This window comes from Camponotus vicinus, unplaced genomic scaffold, assembly GCF_025532165.1.
Source record: "Camponotus vicinus isolate PSW18456_S1 unplaced genomic scaffold, iyCamVici1.0 SCAF_13, whole genome shotgun sequence".
Lineage (NCBI taxonomy): Eukaryota > Metazoa > Arthropoda > Insecta > Hymenoptera > Formicidae > Camponotus > Camponotus vicinus.
The window spans coordinates 5,489,721-5,512,297 of NW_028141949.1; the positions used below are offsets into that span (position 1 = coordinate 5,489,721).

At 33.1% G+C, this 22,577-nt stretch overlaps 2 protein-coding genes across 8 annotated transcripts in view; one reads left to right on the forward strand and one right to left on the reverse strand.

Annotated features, from left to right (window-relative positions):
- Window positions 1–22,577, forward strand: part of Vermilion (Tryptophan 2,3-dioxygenase vermilion) — a 225,289-nt gene that overhangs the window by 183,914 nt on the left and 18,798 nt on the right. The gene's annotated exons all lie outside the window — the stretch shown is intronic.
- Ldd (lipid droplet defective) overlaps window positions 1–22,577 on the reverse strand; it is a 35,734-nt gene that overhangs the window by 8,276 nt on the left and 4,881 nt on the right. Inside the window, exons 2-45 of one of the 4 annotated variants that reach the window (XM_083087023.1) lie at window positions 18,578–18,667; window positions 18,274–18,497; window positions 18,020–18,162; window positions 17,822–17,952; window positions 17,233–17,618; window positions 16,806–17,126; window positions 16,447–16,702; window positions 16,088–16,285; window positions 15,802–16,016; window positions 15,483–15,693; window positions 14,993–15,366; window positions 14,581–14,869; window positions 14,285–14,479; window positions 13,850–14,067; window positions 13,464–13,648; window positions 12,824–13,338; window positions 12,325–12,717; window positions 11,486–12,118; window positions 11,219–11,407; window positions 10,984–11,066; window positions 10,742–10,904; window positions 10,468–10,649; window positions 9,757–10,380; window positions 9,401–9,531; window positions 9,002–9,324; window positions 8,727–8,919; window positions 8,485–8,625; window positions 8,073–8,393; window positions 7,467–7,962; window positions 7,189–7,309; window positions 6,916–7,106; window positions 6,667–6,805; window positions 6,278–6,485; window positions 5,273–5,413; window positions 4,137–4,326; window positions 3,840–4,040; window positions 3,108–3,647; window positions 2,563–2,738; window positions 1,937–2,204; window positions 1,622–1,721; window positions 1,385–1,527; window positions 1,099–1,299; window positions 270–450; window positions 72–184 (exon numbers count right to left, since the gene is read on the reverse strand). In XM_083087023.1, the coding sequence (XP_082943149.1) occupies window positions 72–184; window positions 270–450; window positions 1,099–1,299; window positions 1,385–1,527; window positions 1,622–1,721; window positions 1,937–2,204; window positions 2,563–2,738; window positions 3,108–3,647; window positions 3,840–4,040; window positions 4,137–4,326; window positions 5,273–5,413; window positions 6,278–6,485; window positions 6,667–6,805; window positions 6,916–7,106; window positions 7,189–7,309; window positions 7,467–7,962; window positions 8,073–8,393; window positions 8,485–8,625; window positions 8,727–8,919; window positions 9,002–9,324; window positions 9,401–9,531; window positions 9,757–10,380; window positions 10,468–10,649; window positions 10,742–10,904; window positions 10,984–11,066; window positions 11,219–11,407; window positions 11,486–12,118; window positions 12,325–12,717; window positions 12,824–13,338; window positions 13,464–13,648; window positions 13,850–14,067; window positions 14,285–14,479; window positions 14,581–14,869; window positions 14,993–15,366; window positions 15,483–15,693; window positions 15,802–16,016; window positions 16,088–16,285; window positions 16,447–16,702; window positions 16,806–17,126; window positions 17,233–17,618; window positions 17,822–17,952; window positions 18,020–18,162; window positions 18,274–18,497; window positions 18,578–18,640 (10,709 nt within the window). In that variant the 5' untranslated portion in view covers window positions 18,641–18,667. Of the gene's footprint in view, window positions 1–71; window positions 185–269; window positions 451–1,098; window positions 1,300–1,384; window positions 1,528–1,621; window positions 1,722–1,936; window positions 2,205–2,562; window positions 2,739–3,107; window positions 3,648–3,839; window positions 4,041–4,136; window positions 4,327–5,272; window positions 5,414–6,277; window positions 6,486–6,666; window positions 6,806–6,915; window positions 7,107–7,188; window positions 7,310–7,466; window positions 7,963–8,072; window positions 8,394–8,484; window positions 8,626–8,726; window positions 8,920–9,001; window positions 9,325–9,400; window positions 9,532–9,756; window positions 10,381–10,467; window positions 10,650–10,741; window positions 10,905–10,983; window positions 11,067–11,218; window positions 11,408–11,485; window positions 12,119–12,324; window positions 12,718–12,823; window positions 13,339–13,463; window positions 13,649–13,849; window positions 14,068–14,284; window positions 14,480–14,580; window positions 14,870–14,992; window positions 15,401–15,482; window positions 15,694–15,801; window positions 16,017–16,087; window positions 16,286–16,446; window positions 16,703–16,805; window positions 17,127–17,232; window positions 17,619–17,821; window positions 17,953–18,019; window positions 18,163–18,273; window positions 18,498–18,577; window positions 18,668–22,577 lie in introns of those variants that run through there. The other 3 variants (XM_083087024.1, XM_083087025.1, XM_083087026.1) reach the window with 3 other exon arrangements.

Consider the following 22,577-nt stretch of genomic DNA (forward strand, 5'->3'; position numbering starts at 1 on the left):
TTTATAAAGATCTTTTATCTCCCTCATTTTGATTTGAATAAAAAATTATTTGTATATAAATAAATACTTACGCGAATAAAAACAATAAAAGACAAACACCGGGGAGATTATCTTTTGCAACGTAGGCCGATAAACCGAAAATTTCGAAAACGATTACCGCCAAGCAAATAGCACAGCCAAATATCTAAGGGAAAATATTAAAAACGTATGAATTAATTCAGGATATTGAAAAGATTTTTATGCGTAGATTCTTATTTTTAATAACTTACTATGAAATCCCAAATTAAAACTGTTGTCCAATACGTAATAGGATGTACTCCAGCCAAATAAAGTATTCTCTTTTCCTCTGATAATCGTTCTCTCACTATCTCCTTTGCTCCCTGAGCTCCAACTAAACTGAATGCTATCAGAAGTACTATCGCTACACCGACATCCGCCACATGTTGCAATCTAACACAGAAATCAAATATTATAACGTAAAGTTTTTGGAATGATTTTATACAATTCGATTATTATAAAAATTTAAAAGAAAAAATAATTATATATATCTAAATATTTTTTTTACATATAAGATGCATTATTGCTTTATGTATTATACTCTTAATATTAATTAAGAAAATCAAATAAAAGTAATATTATTAATGATATAAGGATACACACACACACACAAGCAAAACTCTAGCGACTGAAGCTGCGACGAAGCGTTGAGACCGACCTGATGTCGACATGAATACTAAATGACGCGGTACGTTAATTAAAAGTAAACGAAACATCTACGCTGATGTGAGTTAGCTCGTTCGCCGACTCTTTCAATTCAAAAGCTTCAACTGCACGCAAACATCTTCGCTTATTCGTTTGAACGAACCTACTCGCGTCTCTCCTTCTCTCTCTCTCTCTCTCTCTTTCTCTCTCTCTCTCTCTCTCTCTTTTTCTCTTCGCTTTCTCTCTTTGTTGATATAAAATTTTTATAATTGATTAGTTTCCGAACACATAGGCGTATAAGAATCGCGACGAGAAAATGGCGCAATGAAAAATATTTTTGTTAGAGATTTTCCCGTAAAATTACAGATTTGTCGCGGCATTAAAGTTAATACTCACAAAGTAGTTCGATTCAGCTGATCGCTCGATAGCTTCAAGGGATGATTGAGTGTAGTTAAGTGTCCTTGCACTCCGGATGCTCGCAGAATTGCCTCATTGAGGGCGTTCAGGTACGATGGCAATGAGTGGTGGCCTTTATTATTGTACCAAACGACAAAAAGAGGATCCTCTTTGGCGTGTGATAGAGACCAACCGCCGTATCTACAAGCCAATTATTTTTGAGAAAATTTCAACGAAATTTCGTAATTTATCTAAAAAGATCTATCTTCATTATAAAAAAATCTACCTTTTTTCTATATATTCTTGATGCGTTGAAACGATCCAATCCAAAGTAGGTCGACCAGGTAAGGTCTGAAAAAGACCTTCGACGGCTTTAGAAACACCCTGACAGATTTGTTGACCGTCCAAACATTCGCAAGTTCCGGTATCCTAATAATTCGAAAAATAAAAACATAAGAAAATTGTTTAATTTTAACTCGATTAAATTTTTTTTAAATTTCAGAAAGAAATAATATATTTATACGTTAGGTAAAGTTTGCCATGCGCCCGCATAATCATCTCCGAAACGATCGTGCAGCTGCATTGATACATGTTGCAGGAATGGATTGTTACTGTCATCGATACTGCAATAAAACACGTCAACAAAATAATTAAAAAATATCAGGAAAAATAAATATTTTTAGCTCAATAATTTAAACAGATTTTATATAGATACAAAACCACTAAATATAATTTTTATATATGACTTTCAAGTTAATTAGATTGCATTAATAAGAGAAATCTTTATCACACTTTGTCTTTATCCTTCTTTTTTGTTAAAATTTCGATTTTCACTTACCTGTAAAAATAAGTCGGATGAGTGTCATAAAGTTTGGGAGTCAGAATCAGAGCTGGTTCGTCCTCGGATGGTGGCCGTATTAGAGAAAATCCCATAGCGACTGCGACGAACATGGTCGGTAAAATGAGGCCTGCCAACGGTGCTTTCCAGTCTCTCGTGAAATGCCACAGTCTTTTCTTTATTATGGCCTTCATTTGCCGGATTGGCGAGGGCTTCATTAAGATCTCCGTAGAATTTAAATCGATGTCATCATTTGGTATAGGAATTTCTGCGCACAAAGCGAAAATCTCTATCTTTTCTATAAATTTACAGCAAGTCGAATTACGAAAGCTAATTAAATTAATCTATTTGTAACACAGTAAATTTATTTATTGTAATCTTGATACGCTTAATCATCAATTAAAATTTATTTCTTAATTTTTCACATAAAGGAGATATGGATTTATTATTTATTCTATTCTTTACATTAATCTTTAGTCTTTTTTTCTAGAGTCCCAAAAAATAATCTCGACAATAAAGAATCTGAAGAAGAACTTTTATTTTATTTTATTTTATTTTATTTTATTTTATTTCATAATTGCAAAGTAAGATTTTATTTACAATATAATGTATAAAATATTTCTTACCAATGTGCTCTATTACAGCGACTCTATCTTCATTCTCTTTAATATTGCTCGATTTGTTGTCTGCTCGCGCGCAAAGATCCAAGAAGACTCTTTCTAAGGTATCGCACTCCAATGAAAAGTGCGAGAATCCCAAGAGTTTACGATTGTCTTCCAGCATTTTCGCCGCTTGCGCGATACTGAAACATTGGCTGGTTTTACTCAAACGCAAACGCAGGTTTTTAACCGATTTCGTTTCCAGCGACTATGATTATATATATATATAATACAATTTCTCCAATGTAAATCACGAGGCTTGAAACGTTAAATATTTGCAAAGCCGGAATGAATTACAAGCAGCCCGTAGCGTTACCGTAAATCATTGTAAAATGAGTAGATTTTATCTAAGACTTTCTTCTCAATCCTTGTAATCTATTATACACGAATTCGTAGAATATGTAAATCATACCCAAAAGCGAATTAAAGACCGATAAAAAGTAATTCAAAAATTCGATTCTAAATTTTTCAGACGCTACTTATATTAATATCAATTAACCGTAAACACTTACTCGTTATTCATGCCATTCTTTCCTTGAAAAGGTAACGTAATGACGACTTCCGAATCGGAGATTTCGTTTATCGTGGTGTTTGGTATAACTTCGTCGACGACTGCTCGAAGATCCTTCAAGTTCTTTTTATCGATCGTCTCTCCTATTCCGCCTATTCCCGCTTCTCCGTTGGCATAATGCTCGTTCGGAAAGGATATGTTTAATCTGTATCCTCTGCCATGCGTCATTTTCAAGGACAGCGGTGAACCAGTGCACAAGATCTTCCCTTTGTGCATTACCACAACGATGTCGCTCAGCATGTCGGCCTCGTCCAGATGATGAGTCGAGAGGAGGACGGTTCTACCGATCCTGTGTTGATCGATTAATCGCCAGATTCGTCGTCTAGCCGCGGGATCCACACCAGCGCCAGGCTCGTCCAGAATCACTAATCGTGGCGAACCAAGGAAGGCCAGAGCTACGCAGAGGCGGCGTCGTGTACCACCTGATAAACGTGACACAGGCTCGTGTTCTTGACGCCCGAGCTCCAATGAAGCTAGCATTCTGTAAGAATGAAGGAATTTGTATTTTGATTTGAGAAAAATTCTAAAATTACTGCTTGCTAGAAATTAGAAGAAAGAAAAAAATTAATAAGTATTTTAAATAAACTAATTAACTAACTATAACTTTTTAAAAAAACTAATCAAGAAAAAATAGAAAATGTTTATAATTATATTTTCTGATTTACTATCTTACTCGTTAACGTTTTTCTGCATTTCAACGTTATTACTGTTAGATTTCTTAAGTTTCCAGTAAAAAATCATATGTTCTCTCGGCGTCAGAGTTCCGATGAGCACGTTTTCTTGAGGACACACTCCTATATCAGGCTTGCAATTCTCCTCACCATTCAGACAAATCTCGCCGCTGGTCGGAACCACCATACCTGTCAGCATTTTGCTGTAAATAACAAAAAAACGCAATTGGAAAAAATGTCTTAATATAATTGAATTGTCTAAGAAGCCGAGAAATTAACGCGCAGCTTAATTAACGTACATGATAGTCGTCTTTCCCGCGCCATTTCTGCCAAGTAGACTTGTCACTTCACCCTCGCAGAGTTTTAAAGTAAAGTCCTCCACGGCCACAACATCGCTTTGCTCGGTGTGATAAACTTTCCTGACATTCTCAAATTTTACGCCGATTTGTTTTTCTGTGACGATCAAGCTGCTGATATCACTCTCGTCATCTACACTCGGCAACAAGCAATAATTTGATTTTACTTCGAATTTTTTTATAATAACGCTTGCACAATCGGAAGCAAGCTCTTACCAATTTCACTATATTTTCAGAAAAGCAAATTTTTAAAATTATTTCTATAAAAAAGCAAATTCTATACCAACAAGTATAAAAATATCTCTCTGATATTAAACACAATTCTAATACCTTGAATCGCATCAGTTTTGAACAAACGCAATGTTCCATATAAATTTCACTACGTTCCATGCGATGTGTACATGCGATGTGCATTGCAGGTATTGTGTAAACTATACCAGAGATCTAATTAGAACAGAATATACAAACACTCACCTGATTCTAAAATACTTGCCAATTATAGAAGTATAATTAATATAATCGAAGAGAGAATCGGAAAATATGCAGCATTCACATAACAAAACTCATGCAGATACGAACACATGCAGATTATATTTATATGCTTGACCACTATTCCAAAATGCAACAAAATGCGAAAAAGCACGATACCGAAATACATATTTGTGGCAATAATAAAGAGGGCAAAACGAACGCCACACAAAAATTCAATTCTCTAAATATTATAACAAACAATATTGCCGATCGAATTATGTTTCTCGAAGATAAGTCTTCCTCACGACGATAGATAATCAAATAACGGCAGATCTTTGAAAATATGAAAGATGATAAAATTTTCATGAGAACGTCAAAGTTTTAAATGATTATACACACCGTAGCCATGAAAATTTTTCAACGATAATTTCCCACGCGACCGTGCTCCAGGGGAACGAAGTTTAACCCAGTTTACGTCGCGTCTATCATAAGCATTCTCCTTTTACCCTCGTGCCAGCCGATATGCGATCTTGTCGACATGTGAGCGCGAAAAGCAAGTCGAAAACAAACTTTCGTGACATGCATGCGCGCGTAGGAGAGTGCGATACCTTGGTAAGTGGCTGAAGGATGGAGAACGTCGTTAGTGAAATAGAGGTTGTTGACGAAGGCGAGGTAAGTCGGCCTGCCATAGAGAGACCGTGTGCCGGACCACCATAAGCTACGGTACCTCAAACCGTGAAAGCCCCTGCCTGGAAAATCGGTAATGCTCGTCCATTTCGCAGATAACTCACCAGATGTATCCCGATCGACTTCTCTTAAACGACACACTCTTGTCACATCGGATCGTCTTCTGGATTTTTCTCGCAGGTGCATCTCGCATTTATATGGGGACATGAGAAGTGTACGTGTGCAAAGTGTACGAGAATGTGATAGTATTGCATACAAGATGATACACATGGTTGTATCATTATTTTTCTGTGCAGCAGCCATGCGGAGAAAATTTTAATTAGAATGCATTAAAATTTTTAACAGAATATTATTTATTGATAGTACTATAAAATTTTATTTTAAATGGAAGATAACTATACAGTTATATTTGTAAAATGTTTTACTTCTGAGAATAGATAATTGTAAACTAATATAATAAATTATAAAATAATTGATATATAATATTTTTACAATTTTATATTATAAGTAAAAAGTTATTAAAAAATTATTTGCATAATTACAACAGTTTTTAACAGTTTTAATCATGGCACAACATGTCACTATAATTTATCTCAAAAAATCTCGCCGCATGGCTCTGACAATTTTAGTAATTGTTATCAACGAGAGAGATTTGTGATAAAAATGGGGCATTAAGACACAGAAAAATAGATATATCACCTACACCGATAAGATTAAAAATTCTGTAAAAAATTCTCTCGTTAATAAAGTCAATTTTATACCAAAGAATTATATTTACGAATATCACTCACACTCGGCCTTATACAAAAAATTGGGAAAAAAATTTGTCAGTTAATTAGTCAATCTCTACTAGTCACGCTTTTACACCTTCACCAGAAATGTCAGAAGTTTATTTCCAAAAGTATATACGAACTTCGAATATGTACCTGAATTAGTGTATCTAGTGATGAGATAGCCAATCATGCCGTACAGACAACCGTCGAACGCGATCATCAGCAATACCAATCCCAAAGACATCGGATCACCAGGACTCGATTCCTCCCATACGTGTTCCCATTTAAGACCGACGCCTTGAACTTCCTTTCGTACAGCATATAAACATCCGTAGCAGAAACTAGTAGACATGCTCAAGCACTGAAAAATAAATTATTTCAAAACATTCAGCAACAGAATAAATTGTTTATTAAAAGTGTATAATCTTATAACGTATCACTTTTAATTAAAATATATTTTTTTTTCTAAAATATATTTTTACATTTGTTTATTTTTATTTTATAAAACTACTTTATAAGCAATTTAATTAAGTATTGCTCACAATTAAAAGTTTATATCCAAGTCCGAACACAGCTTCCATGGCGATGACGATAACATACGGCATATAAGTTAATAGGAACATGACAACTGTGGTAACTGCAGAAAGACTAGCAGAACTAAACATCGTCGAGATCATGTAGCTAAAATGCATTTAAGATTTATAGTAAAGTAAAAAATGCAATCGTATATGCAATACAATATACAATTATTTCACAATAAAAAGAAAAATTTAAAGATTTGGATTACTTACCAAAAAGTAACAATCGAAAAGATGTAATCGAAAAGTAAAATAAGTATTAAGAAAGGATCTGATCGTGGGAGGATTTTTCCCGCGAGTAAAATCAGAGCAATGGAGATTATCACGATCGATAGCTCCACGAAAGACGTTATGAACCAAGCCAGAGTATTTCTCCATGGCTTCAATCCCATTACGCTCATTACCTGAAAAATTAATCACGACAGAATTATAGAGTATAGCGTTTCCTGATAAAACATTAAGTATTATATGCACTAGTAACCGTACCATGGCATTTTGCGATTCCCTTTCCCAAACAATATATCTGACAGCTGATCCGACACACATCATTAACGCGAAGAAGAAGCATACTTGCAGACCTTGAGACTCATAAAGCGTTGTTTGAAATCTGTCAAATTTAAATTTTTTGAGACAATTAAAAATTAGATAATTAAAAAAATATTAATTAAAGAGGTCATGGAATTTTAATTTTTAGAAAAATTCTTTTTTCTTGGCATTTTTTTATTTCTTATCACGATATGGAAATATTTTTTTCGGTTACTCACGGTACGTATTTCCAACACGGATATGGCATTTGTTGCGTGAGTGTCTTCCAGTTGAAATCCCTTTGAGCTTTTACCTTCACGATCGCGCGATCAACAGAGTCCTGCAGTTGAATAAAACCACGAAGATATCTGAGATGTTCGAGAAAATTGCTTTCAGGTCCAGGAATCCAAAACTGATTCTTCAATCGTTTGGTGGATGGTACGTAGTCCACATCCATGCGAATCTTATAAGTAATATTATCCGGTAATTCGTAATCTAGAGATTTCTTTGCGCGATGTGAAGTAGTTTCCAGGAAGATCACTCCGGCAAGAAATTCGTTTGTTTCGGTCAAGCGACTGGCTGCTGCTTCCAGTTCCTTTTCCGAAGAAAATCCTATCGTTCTGTTTACCAGCACGCATCCCATCATGTCGTTCAACGTGCCAATCATTGAAATCAATTTCTTTGATTTTTTCAACCGCCACACAATCTCGCTGAGATCGAGCTCGGATAAATCACCTAAATAAGAAAAAGACCATGGGCTTGTTCTTTAAATTAAACCATCTAATTTAACTTCATTTTCAAATTAAAGCGAAAATAAAGTTTTAAGTTTGAAACATAATCAATACCTTCAAAATTGCCACCGCCCATCGATTTGACAGCAACCTTCATGACATCAGAAGACATTATACTTTGTAAGTCTTTCAACGTATCGCCCATCTCCGAGAGACTAGCCAAAGACTTCAAAGTCTTCTCTAAACTATTCATCAGTACGCTGAAGTGTCCCATCTGCACGAAAGTTTCGTTCGCCAACGTCATAACTTCGGAAATCGCGATAGTATCGGGCGCATAAAGAATTTGACCGCGTAATAGAGGTTTAACGTATGACCAGACAATCTTTCCGCCAGGCATACTGAGTACAGTTTTATATGTTTGTCTGCAGAAATCATCTGCAATTAAAAGAATTATTTATTAGTATTAAAAATAATAATTTTTATTTAATAAATCTGTTATCTAAAATTTTTTTCTTTATTGCCTTACTTGGTAAAGAATCGAATTCCTTTTGATCGTACGCCTTATTGCTGTCTTCTAAAGAAGTGACAATTTTATAAATCCGTTCGTTGTCTTGAATCATAGTTTTACCACAGAGCATTTCGCTAGCATCCTTCAGGAATTGCGAACCTGCAAAATATTAAAATATGTATAAAACTTAATGAAAAATTAGTTCACACATGAAATTTATTCGATTTAAATATCATAATGAAATATGCTTATTAACGTACTAGATAGCGTTCCTTCCGTTTCTTTTGTATTACTTTCGTTTGTGTCATTTCCGAAGGAAAAGCTTCCCGATAACTTGTCTTTAAAAAATGGAAACAGTTCCGCAGCAACGCCAAGATTATCCAATACAACTTTTCCTTCAGTTTCAGTTAGATTAGCGTTAGCTATTATATTTTTTACATTAGCGGTCATTAACTGAAATATAGAAAAATGTTTTTTTTTTTTTTTCAAAAATTCTTGTAATTCTTAAGATTAAAATCCGGTAGATAATAATTACGTTTTTTAAAATATAATCGAAATTTAAATTCTTCATCAACGTGATAGCGATATTTTGCGTCTGCGAATCCTCCAATTGGCAAAGCGCGGAGCTAACTTCATCAGCAGTTACAAGATCATTATTGAGAAGCAACATATCACCAAGTTTCTCAGGCGAACAAATATTATCTTTCAAACTAATGATGCCGCGTTCTTTCATGAAGATCGAGATCATATCTATCTTAGCCTGGCTTAAGGTGAGCGCGATTTCGTTAGTTATGCCAATTTTATCGATCAAAAATGTTCTCACAACGTCCCAATTGTCGAACATTTCTCTGACGACATCTGTAAAATGTAAATTATTAGAAATAAAAAAATTACAACATGATCTAAGACACGAAATTCAAATATGGTTTCTTACATTTCATATCGAGTAGTCCTAAATTTTTGAAAATCTCCATTGACTCCAATGCCGTGATCATGCTATGTAGATCGTCGGTTATTTCCCGATCGTTTATAAACGGCGTTACATCCTCTAGGAGTTCTTTCAATCTAAAAAAAATATACATATTTATACATCTGTATTTTTAATGCAATGTTAAATTTTTAGGAATTGCATCAAATTACATCAATAAATTATTAAGATGTATTGTAATAATATAAATATGAATTTTGACAAAAATTAATCTGTTAATCATCGAGGAATATAACTTTATTCCTTTATCAATTTATACATTTTATCTTCTATCTTATATGATATAATCGAAATATATGTACCCATCAAACAGTTTGTCGACCGTTTTATCGTTCAATATATTGACTATGCCATCGGCGAGATCGGGAACTCCGAGTACGTTAGAGACGTCCTCGAAATCTATTTTACTAGCGACGTCCAGCAGATTTCCACTTTCTCCGAGGATCAAGGACAGATGACCCAAGATCTCCTTGAGCCAGGTAAGATCCCAGGAGGCCTGAGACCGCCAGAAGGCCTGTTGCCGATTTATGAGGTCTATGTCTAGACTGCGAGCCAACTGATTTGAAATATTGGATTCCGACAGATAGTTGGACGCCCTCGGATCGTATCGGAAAACCTTGCCAGCTCTTTTTGAACTCAGAAAATTATATAGAATCGACGCGTTCTGACAGTCGATTTTTGTCCGACACAAGCTCGTATTCAGATCGTTTAGCATCGCGTTTACATTGATAGTGGCGTTCGGTAACGCAGCGTCGATTTCAGCGAGATCAGACTTCTTCACGACGTCGCGCAACGGTTTCCAGATTGGTACATATTTCTCGGACAGCCTAGTTAAATTGTTGATGTTCTCGTGAACGGATGCCGAGTCCAGAATAAAAACGTTCTTTTGCAACATATCGAGTACGCTCAAAACAAGTGTGATGTATCTGAAATGTAGTGTCGTATTATTTTATCACCAGTAAAATTAATTTATCGCTTGCGTAATGCGCGACGAGAAAATAAAAGATACTCACAATCCTGGTCGGGAATACGTACGACCGCCGACAAACTTGTAAAAGCAATCGGTTACCGTGTCATGGTATGTCTCATTTTGGAATTCGATTATTATATCGGCGACATAATGTAAAGTAGTTTCAAATGTAGCTAAAAACTCGTTTAGCGTCTTTCTCTTATTCAGAAATTTGTAATCCTTGATCTAATAATTTAAAAAAAATAATGATTAATATAACATTAATGATTAATGTATCAATACTCTCTTATACACAATTTGCAATTATTATTTCTCACCATGCTGCCCGTTTTATTCCAGTTAAAATCATCGGTTAAAATTTTGTGTATTTCAGATATATTTAGTCGATTCATTTGACAGAATAGTTTTGAATAGAAAGCGTGGTGCATCAGCTGGGAATTTAAGATTTCTATTGGAAGTGTCATACACCACGTGCAATTGCTAAAAATTAATATAAAGATTATTTTTATTTCATTCTTAATAGATTAATTTCGATTTTTTTAACGACATGTTTGCTTACTTAGCATCAATTCGAGTTTCTAGGAAATTTTTCAAGATCTTTACCGACTTCTTCACCATTGAATCTGCCAGAGTCTTCGTGTCCTATTGATGTTTTTAATTACATTAATTAAAGCATATATCTTTTTCAAAGTAATTATATAAAACTATATTTAATGTATTATTTAATCTATAGGAAACATTTAATAAATAAATATATATGTACACACATATATTATCAATATAATGATATATACCTTTCTCTTATATTCCGCATTAAAATCTTTTAAAGTGCCTTCCTCAAACGAGGTCCACCAAATAGGAACTTTTAGTTGCTTGAAGCCCTCTGATAAGACGTGAATTAAAGTAGTTTGTAATCCTTGCACGCTTTGCAATAACTGCATTTCGTCTGCCGTTTCAGATATATCAGACGTGAGGTAGCTATTCTGTAAATTAATTTAAGCGTACTTAAAATTTGATTCGAAACTTGCTACTATCATTAATCAATGGCAATCGGACATTACACTATATTTTCCCTCAGAAGGCAACAGATCTATCCATGTCAAATGCTTATCGCTCATGACGATCTTCTGACAGAAATTTGCAATGCTAGAGAGTAAACCCTTCTTCCTTATAAAGTTGGGCGGGATCAAGTATCGATCAACGTCGCAGGGATGCACTTGGCCGAGGAAGAACTTGTGTATGAAATCGTCCAACCTTTCGGACGAGACGAAGGTGTCGACGGCAGTGATTAAGAGATTGGGCATGTCCTCTACGAGAGTTAACAGAGGCTCAAGTTTCGACGTCTCGTGTATAACGCGAAGTTTCTGCCAGATATCGCCGCCTGACGCAAGATCGATCACGGATTCCAAGAGCTGAAATATTCTGCTGGAATCGACAAGATAGCTCGACGTCACGTTGAATCTGTACCACGAAGAATTTTGATTGTAGTGGATCCAGGACTTTTCGGATTTGATTATTAAGGTCCAGGTTTCATTGGATAGATTCTGCCACGTCGTTGCATTGAAGGTGTTCGATTTGAGACTCACTCCCGGCAGCGCAGCAGTAAAATTCGAAACATCGTCCAATAATTTTATTAATGACATGGTCAATGGCGTTGATTTCGAAAGGGTGGTTGTCCGACCAGTAACAATATTCTGCGGAAAAAATACGCAAAGATATAAAAAATACGGTGAAAATTGGATATTTCTTCCTTAAATGTTTAACTAATGAAAATAAAATTTTCCTTAATTTAAGATTATTAAAAATATTTAATAACTCTATCTTATAATTTCTATTTATGACTTATAGTCAGGTAAAAAAAATTATTTCAATTATATATATTTATTTTTTGCGTACGTACGTAATATTCCTCACTCGTGGCAGTCTTCAATAGCTGATAGGGATCGAACGAACATACTTTCTGTAGAAAACGCGTTCTGTCCGGCGTGGACCAATAATCAGAATTAAAGTGGAGAGTGCACATGGTCCTCCTGATATCTTTGAAGGACATGAATTGACCGGTCGTATAATTGAGCGTGCTGAGAGTAGCAATTAGGGCGATAGTCTCTTCGGGATAATCTTCCAGAATCTTTAACATTTGACGCGTATCACCATTTTCCGCCAGTTTCCAAATCTCTAAATTGTAATTATGTATCTCGACTTTCTTCAAAGCGTTGCCAATGTGTATTAAAACTTGCGACAGTCCTTCTATCAATAATCTATAATTCGACCATCCTTCATCCAGATTCACTTCCTGAAAAAAAGATAATTACTTATCGCTTCAAGAGTATTCGATTAAAATTGAAACTCCCACTCGTAAATATAATTTTACGTATAACAATTATTAACGAGCCATTTACCTTGTGAAAAGTACTTTCTTCATGTCTGATCTCTAGTGTCTCCCTCAATGTCTGCAACAAATGATCCAAATATTTCTTCGAAAAAGGCGGTTCGATGATTATTTTATTTTTTATTGCGATATTGACGCTTTTCAAAAGATCGTATAAATCGCCTATCATTGAAGCTACGTAGGATCGATACTTGCTAACAGGCTTCTTCCAAATCGTCATTTCCGCCATATAGAGATCCATGTAAACATTGAAATTTTCAGGATCGAGATCACAAGTAAAATTTTTCAAGGTTCTATAATCTTCGGATGTCAAACCGACTCTAACGTCCGATAACCAATCAAACATCATTGTGCATGTGATTGTAGTGTTATTTTTCAGCGCCTTGACGATTTGATCGTCGATTACGGGATCGGATATTCCATTTACCAATGTCGACAAAATGTAAGGTAGCTGATCGTGAAAAATGCTGATAGGCGAAGTATTATCAAATCCTAGCAAGGATAATAAACTGATTTTTCCTACGCCTAGAAAAAAATATTATAACAAAGATCATACAATTAAATATTTAGCTATATCAAATCTCGAAGGATCAGACATATCGAGTTAATGTTATAATAATAATGTTAATATTATTCGAAAATACATTTACCACTATTCAATATGTTCATCACGATACGTGAACCTTTGTGGATGATATTAGAAAGATATTTCAAAAGAATAAGAATACGATCAGTAGCGTCAATCGATGGTTTCCAAATTTCACTTGCAGAACGCTCGCTACCAAAAGCTTTGATCGCCTTGTCGATTTCTAGGTCGATATGATCCAAGGTATTTCTTCAACAAAAATTAATGTTCCATAATTAATTTTGCCAAATATAAAGAAGAAATGAGATATTTTATACAATTAAATAGTAAAAGTAGAACTAAAATTTTCTTCCGAAATTGGAATAAAAATTTATAAGTTAAATACGATACTCTTTTACTAGACTAAATGACTATTTTATTTTATTATGTAATATGAAATATAATTTTTACCTCCAATCACTTTTCATACTTGGCAATCTTTGTTCGATAATACTGTCCGCTTCCTCCGCAAGTGTGTTTAAATACGTGGCCAATTTCGGTTCGTCCGCCAAAATGACATCTTTAGCATTGTTTATCAAATCATCAAGCTTTGTAATCAATCGTCGAAATTTTATATAGCCCAGAGTCCAATTAAATGCCGGTAAATCTACAGTTTCGTCATGCTCGAACTAAAAATTACACAAAGATTCAATATAATTAATAATTTCTATCATAATTTATTAATTTGAAATTTATAAAATTTTTTATCCTTAAAATTAGGACAAAATATTGAATTAATAAAAAAATAAGTAAAAATATAATTAAAATAAATAATATAATAAATAATAAAATAAATAATATAATAAATAATAAAACAAATAAAAATATAAGTATATATAAACTTACAATTTTCCGGATCCTCATTAATATTGGTTGTTCTCTCCACTCTTTAATAAAAAGACTTGGGCTACAGCCGATGTTTTCAATCTGTCGTACAACTTCCCGACTTCCATTTCTCAATTCTAACGCAACGCCAACACTCTCGTTCATGATGCAAGGCCACATTCGTTCACGTTCTTTATAATCATCAAGAACCGACATCTAATAGCCAAGATATATATTAGATTCAGAATATATCTTATTTATTAATGTTATTGTATTCAGAATAAATGAAATACACATATTTGCAAAAATCGACTTACTAGAGCAATTGGTCTCAAAGTTATCATGTCAACTATATCAAGGATGATCGGAGATAAATTCCTCAAGAACGAACCGATAAGTGTCTCAGTCTGCGGCATTTCCTGCAAAACATCGGAAATCTTCGCTACGTGATTATTCTTCTGGATCTGATCGACAATTTTCTCGATGTTGTCGAAGATGACCGAGGTCGCCCACCCGAAACCGTAAATAATTTTCCAATTTTCTTTGATCTGAATTCCAAACAGTGGACTCTCCATTATGTTAAAGAGCTTGCAGATTAAACCTACGCTGCAAACATATGTAACGTGTCACTAATTTATTTATTATAATCAAATTTTATAGCATATTGATGACGATAAATTCTAGAAGTTAAATCCTGGTAAATGAAATGTAGAAGAAAATATTTCTTACCTGATCTCCCATGCGTCTTTTGCTGTTATATCCGTTGTCCATGCAATTTTGAAGTTCTGCTTCAATTTTTCCAATTTCTTCAATTCATAACGCTGAACCTTTTGTTGGACCAGAGTATCGATGTACTGGTAAATCTCGATTGTCTTCTCGTTGAAGGCAGTCCAATTAAATTCCTTTTGCTTGTACGTGGCTTCCTCGATTTCGATGTTGGTCACGTTCAATTCCAGATTCGTTTGCATCGATTTGGATAGATAGCACACCAGCTCCTTCAGAATTGTGCTATTCGATTCCTTAGGAAAATTTAACAAAGCCGGCGGATTCGGATCCATGCAATACGCTCTCGTGAAATTCGAATATTCCAAGATCTGTAATGTCTATTTAACGAAGATCGCATTGAGACGACAAAATCTACAGAATTTATAATTGATGATTATATCATGCAAAAGATCTTAAGATTAAAGAAAACTTTAATTACGTTTCGCCAACTGACCTTTTCCTTATCTGTGACGGTGAGATAAAACGATTCGATCAACTCGGTTTGACGACGGCGTACCTCCTCGATCCAGCTAGTAGGATTAGTTCGTAGATCTTCCAGAATCATTTCGGCTAAAAAGTCCATATTTTCTAGATCTGGTTTGATTGAAATGTAAGATAGACTGTTGGAACCCAGCATTTTCGCTATGCTTAGATGAATTCCTAGGCTAAAGAAAAGTACTGCATGTTAATATATAAAATTATTATGCGTATAAACAAACAAATAAATAAATAAATAAATAAATAAATAAATAAATATGCATATAATTACTCACATATCCAATCTTCCTTGAGGTTGCGTCTCTTTGAAAGCTTTTACCCATTCATCACTTGTTTGAAAAATAGTCCAATTTAAGTAAGTTACCTTTCGCGTGTCCAGATAAGTTACGAATTTTTTTATATTCCTCACAACGGACGTTAAGTTTGAACTTTCGGCCCTGACTGGTCGTTTGAACGCCATAACAACCATAGTCGATAAAGTTTTACTTATCTGAAAAATATGTTCTGCTTATTATAGAATTATTATTACTATTTTATTACAATCAATTGCTATGTACGTACAATATTTCCAAATGTGTCAAATTCGAAACTATCATAGACATCGGTAATAAATTTTTTTCCGTCATCGCTGCAGAATAATTCATCAATTTCATTGGATTTATCCTTAAATTCAACGTAATTATCGAATATCTCATTCATTGTGTCTTTTCGACAAAATACTTCTTGAGGTTTTGTTTTTTTTACATCTTCCACCAGACGCTATAAGAAAAATTTAGAAAATTACATTTTTAACGATTGAACTTGTTAATTTACAAAATAAAAAATAAAGCAAGAACTATATTTCCTTCTCTCTTAAAAAATTTTTATAGCTAAAGGAAAAATATCAATCCTGAAACATATAATAAATAAATATTGCAAACCTCTACAAGATCCAATCGTGAAAAGGAATGAATAATCCTTTTATATACAGCAGGCTGCAAATTTATCAACATCTTTTGAACTAAATTCTGGTGCTTTTTGGAAATCTCATATAATCTTCTCAAGGTATCTTCGTGAAGAATAGCGACATGATGAGACATTTGCACGATATTATCTATCAACGACATAAAGTATGTCGCTGAATTCACTATGTTTTCGGAAAAGAAGTTTCTGAGTCCATCGAAAACGTTAGCAGCTCTAAAAATTAAATAAAAGAAAAATTAAATATAAACAATTAAATATTATTAATTCACTTGTAAATATTATTAATTCATCTTATATAAAAGAAGAAAATACTTGCAATTCAAAATCATCCTCATGACGATCAAGGATTTTTTTAGTAAGCCTTATACCATCTTCCAAGATCAGAAAAGACAAATCCAATATCTGCGTGATATTATCATAATTATCCGAATTCGAGGAAAAAGTTGATATCGCTCCTCCCAATCGGTCCATCACGTCGAAGAAATCATCAGCGTCGGTGGAATTGAGCTTGCGGTCCTTCACAACTTCTTTCACCATCTTTAGAAGTCTGTTTAATTTCAGAAATCCACTTCGGGCGACTGGCCAATCACGTTCGTATGCAAATACAGGATCCAAAACCGCGATGGCTTTATTAATTCTGAAATTAAGGCATTTATATTCCTCCGGATATTAATGGTTTCGAGATATTGAATTAAAGTTTAAAAAGAATTGGATTTTAAATAGAAAATGCATGTCCAACTCACATGTTCAGGTCGATTTCTTTGAAAGTAGTATTTTGGAAGACCAAAATTACTTTTGGTAGCCATTCACGGAGTTTCAAGTACTCGGGCATATTTTTCTTGGAAATCTTCAAGTCAAGGATGGTTTCTACCGCTCGCTTCAAATCCTGGAAGAAGTTGTAATCGCGAAATTTCGCCATTGCGCGATCGACCATTTCCAGCAAACCGGTAAAGTCCAGATGCTTCGAAAGATTTTCTAAAATGTCGGGCATTGCTTTCGAGTCGATGTTGCAGAGGACGTTCGAAATCTCTGCAAAGTCCTCTTCTTTAGGTAGAATCAAATATTTCTTCAGACTTTCCGCGGAGCAAACGACGCCGTCGATGTCGAATGAACCGAAAGTTTTGATCAACTGTAGATAAAAATTAATAAATATATAAGAATTAATAAAAACACCTTTTTTTTATTCACCGCAATACCGTATAAAAATAATGCGTACTTTTTGATATAATATTTGTACAAGACTGGAAAAAGAGAAGTAATTTTAGATAAATCTCGGCGTAATTAATAATAATTAATAACAATCTCTGTTTAAATATAAGAGTAATTACTTACATATATTAATTTTACGGATGATTCGAATAAACCATCAATCAAACCCTCTCTGGCTTCCGGCATTTGAGATTTTAGTAAATTCTTAATTTCCTCATGATTGTTGAACAAGTCCCCCAAACGGATTCCCCTATCTATTAACATATTTATACATTCAATTGTTGAGAGAAAACGTTAAATTAGATTCCAATGTGATCTTACCGAAAAGCGCCTTGATTTCCGGTTTGGTGAGAATCTCTGCCATCGATTTCAACAATTGAATACTCTGTGGCAATGTTTCCACAGCGGAGATAATAGTCTTATTATTTAGCATCGGTTGTAGTTCCACGATTAAAGGACTTAAACTGTATCCGTAAAAAAGAGAGAAGATTCAAGTTTTTTTCGGATTTTTTCAAAGATGTAATAATTATAATTATCATTTACACGCTTAATTAATTAATTAAGTTGAGACTAACGTGGCATTTTTGTACGATGGCACTTGCTCGTATTCCGACAACGGATCGCAGGGACTTCCAACGCTACATATATAATTCTGCACGAAAGGCAGAAGTCCATCCTGTGGCATCGACCTTGCGGGAAATTGACATGTCGGGTAATATTCCGGATCGACATTATCACGCACCGTATAAAGAATCATAAAAACTAATACCGGCCATAGAAATATCAAGGCTAAAATTCCCTGAAAGAAAATTGTGCGATTTACGCAAATCCGTAGAATAAATATGAAGCAGATGTCTCGACATTAAATCGACTACTTACTGGTTGTCGCTTCCGAACGATATAATTCTTCCAAAGAAGAAGCCCGAGCTGGTCGATCCTCATTTTTTACAGAGAGGAAAACCTGTAACACTACAAATTATTTCGAAAAGTAATTATTAAATTAAAAAAATAATATTTGAATAATGTTCGATAATATTATCTCTTTTTACCTTTCTTAGAGAGCGTTTGCTTTTATAAAGCGTTTGCTTTTATGTTCTTTTAAAAATTTTAGATTTGTGTCTTTTAAATGTTCTGCTTAATAATAATAAATCATCCTGCACACGCGACTGTCAAGATACGACTACCTTATGTTTTATCTCGATGACCTTCAAACTACTGTCTATTGGTATACAACGAGACATTGATAGACTGAACAGAAACTAAGAAACAATAACATATTTGATTTCATCTACGCATAATAATACATCAATTATATTAAATCCTATTATTACACCTATTATTATATCCTTTACTTTTTGCAAGCATCGAATGCGGCAGCAAGTTTAGAAATAAAAAGAAAGATAAACGAGATAACAGAAATAATATACACGATAAAATATACATGAACAATATTAATATATATGTTAATGTTGTAGTTTAATATAAATTATAAATTTAAATTTGAAATTTATGTCAATTATAATTGATTTTTAATGTATAGAAGTTTATATATATACAAAAAATATATATATATGTATATATATATATGTATATATATATAAAATTTCTCTCATCATTATGTTATAGAAGTTATGAAATAATGTTATAAAAATTATCATTTAGAACTGCTACAACCCAATGATGCTTAGGGCAGACGCTAGCGAGCTGAGATTTCACCTAAAAAACTATACCGAAAATCTTGTGCAACACAATGAAAAGTTTTGCGAGCTCGCGTGCAATCACGCCGTATACTTTTCCGTCTAGAGTACTCGAAATGTGTGGAATCTACTTGAACCAAGTGCACTCGGAAAAATGCTGGCAGTGAATGGTTGAATTCACTATCAGAAAATTTTATCGCGGTATAAAGAAACAAACTAAAAATTTCTCACCGTAACGGTGAATTGCGTTCACCGTCTTATTGTTAGCCTATAAGCGGCATAATTATGCGAATAGTACCGGCGAATGCACTTTCATCACATATCATATTTACATTTTAATACGTATCACATCTTAATGCATTGCGAGATGAATATTTCAAACATCCTTTCGTTACAAATGAAAAAAAAAGATTTATTAATAGCTGATCATCTTATGATTTTACCTACAATATTTCTCTCTCTTTTTTTCCATTCAAATAATATCATATAATACATTAAAACAACATAAAATTATTTAAATATTAAAAAAAATAAGATAACTACTGTTTTAATATGTATCTGCGCTCTGTCTTTACCAGCAACAAAAATTATTTTTTACGCCCATCACGCTCTGTTATACGTTCTTACTTTTTATATCACGATATTAATTATATATATTAGTTATATATTTCTTTTCTCATATTCAAAATAAATAAATAAATTGTATATTTATATTGCAAAATATAACAATTTTAAAACCATCGCATTCTTTAGACAGTCATCAGTAAATGTCACATCACGCTTGAGTATATACTTTGAGAAGAATGTGGTATTTGAATATACTAACAAAGACCTATGAATTGATTGTTTCGTGTCGGAGATTCGCTCTACTGATCGTCCTCTCTGACGCACGATCTGAATTTGATTAATTCTATTTATCAAATTTTAAACTTATTGCCATATTCGACGCTTACGAAATAATATGAATCTTTCAAGAAGAATGCTAAATATTATTGCAAAACAGTTGTGAGAAAATTAATATACAGGAATATCTATAAATAAAATTGTCATCTTGATTTTTTTGAATGTTATTATATCTAGTGAAAAATGTTAAATTGAAATTGCAATATTAAAGTAAAATGGATTAAAAATCTTTCAAAATATGTTGAAAATTTGAAGATAATGTTTGATTTTTCAAATACAAACATATGTTTTTTATAATAAAGTTATAATTAATATAATATACATTATAATATATCTTTTTGAATGCATATGAACGTTAGTGATTGTTTGCAGAGAAAACAAAATAACATAAAGAAGAAGCTATCACTTTTTCATTAATGTAAGCTTTGCTTACATATGCAATATAATAATAAGAAGTGATTTCGATGCTATTATGTATTACATGAAATGTAATTAACTGATGTATCATTTTTCTTTGACGATGTTTAAAATCTATTAAACATTTATCTATGTTATATCATCCAATTATTTAGTTCACGTTATCACTTGAAAATAGACAAACAAAGAGAAAGTAAACATAATATCAATCTATTTCAAATATCTCGAAAATACCAAAATACGGAGAATATTTTTATCCAAAGAGAGATTTCCTCCTTCCTAGAAATTATCTATATCATTATATTGTTAACAATGTTGATAACGTTGATAACGTTAACAATGTTGATAATGTTGAAATGATTTCAAGTTGAAAGTTTCTCTCATAAAAGACAATCTGAATTAAAACAATAACGAATAATAAATAAAGTTAATATTAGAAAACAATTGAGATCTAAAAATATATTAACTCCCTAAACCAATTTTTCTAATCCATTTTATGTTTCCGTTAAAACTATGCAACTTTAATTTTATTCATTTTTTTTTACAAATAATATTTTATAATAATATTGATGTAAATAAAAATAATAATTTCAAATGCCCTATTTCATATATTTTAATATCAATTTATCAACTAAAATTCCAGATTGATGTAAATTACGTTATTTCGCAAAAAGAATACATTACGAATTCGCGGAAATAAGATACAAGCTTATCTTTCAATATTGAAAATGTACTGCGAGCTTCAAAGCAAGCCCATAAACAGTGTGACTAATTTACATATCCGTCGATGCAGTTGCAACCGGAAACGTGTACTGTCCTGTCGCGTGCTGCATCGACGACAGGATGCATTATAAAGATATGGAGCAGTGAACTTCTCGTGCAAGGATAAAGTGCATATCAGAAAAATATAAATGTCCTCGTCTCTACGTCACTCTCCTTCCGGGGAGAAATTACAAAGTATCGTGCAAAAGCCGGTAGAGATAAGAGAATCATTTATTTCCAGTTATTAGATGCATCTAATTTCAATTTATAAACGAATGATGCAAAATAATCTGGCGGGAAATTAGTGAAAATATATTAGTAATAAGTGCAAAACGCAATTTTACAAAATGAATTTTAACTAAAAAAAGATTTTTATATTGAACAAGAAGAAATTACAAATATTTTTTTACGAAAATTTCTTATTACATAATTAAACTAAAATAAGTGTATTGTTGAAATAATTTGACGTAAACTACTTTGAGTAACTTTAACAGAATTGAAAATTATGAAAAAAATGAGGGGAATTTGGTTTAAGAAAATTTTTGCGGTTATTTCTTCGTTTTTAATCGTGTGACCTTTAAATTAATCAGCGTTCGGAGACGTATGTATGACGACCGGTCATTCATATACAATTACACGAATCTCTCATGAGATAACAAAGATTCTTAGTAATTATTGATTTGGAAATTTTGCGGCGTAGTATATGATTAATGTAATCATATATGACGCGACTACACTTACGAAGAACTACATAGTCGTAATACGATTGGCCGTACACAAAAAATACAGACATGTGTCATCTTAAATATTTTGCAACGCAATTTGCATCCGCGCATAAATCCAGTATATTTCTAATACAATCGGCGAAAAAATGATTTCTTAGAAGAAAAAGAAGAGGAAAAATACATATGCGCGCACACACACACACATATATATATGTTATATTTGTATTTAAAATTATCTTTTTTGATAATTATTATAGTAGTCAATCAAAAAACATTTATCTTGGATTTCCTAATTGTCTTTCACGAATAATCACTTCCCTGATGATTGTACTTCGATTTAACGAACACTCTATGCACGCGAATACATAATATTTT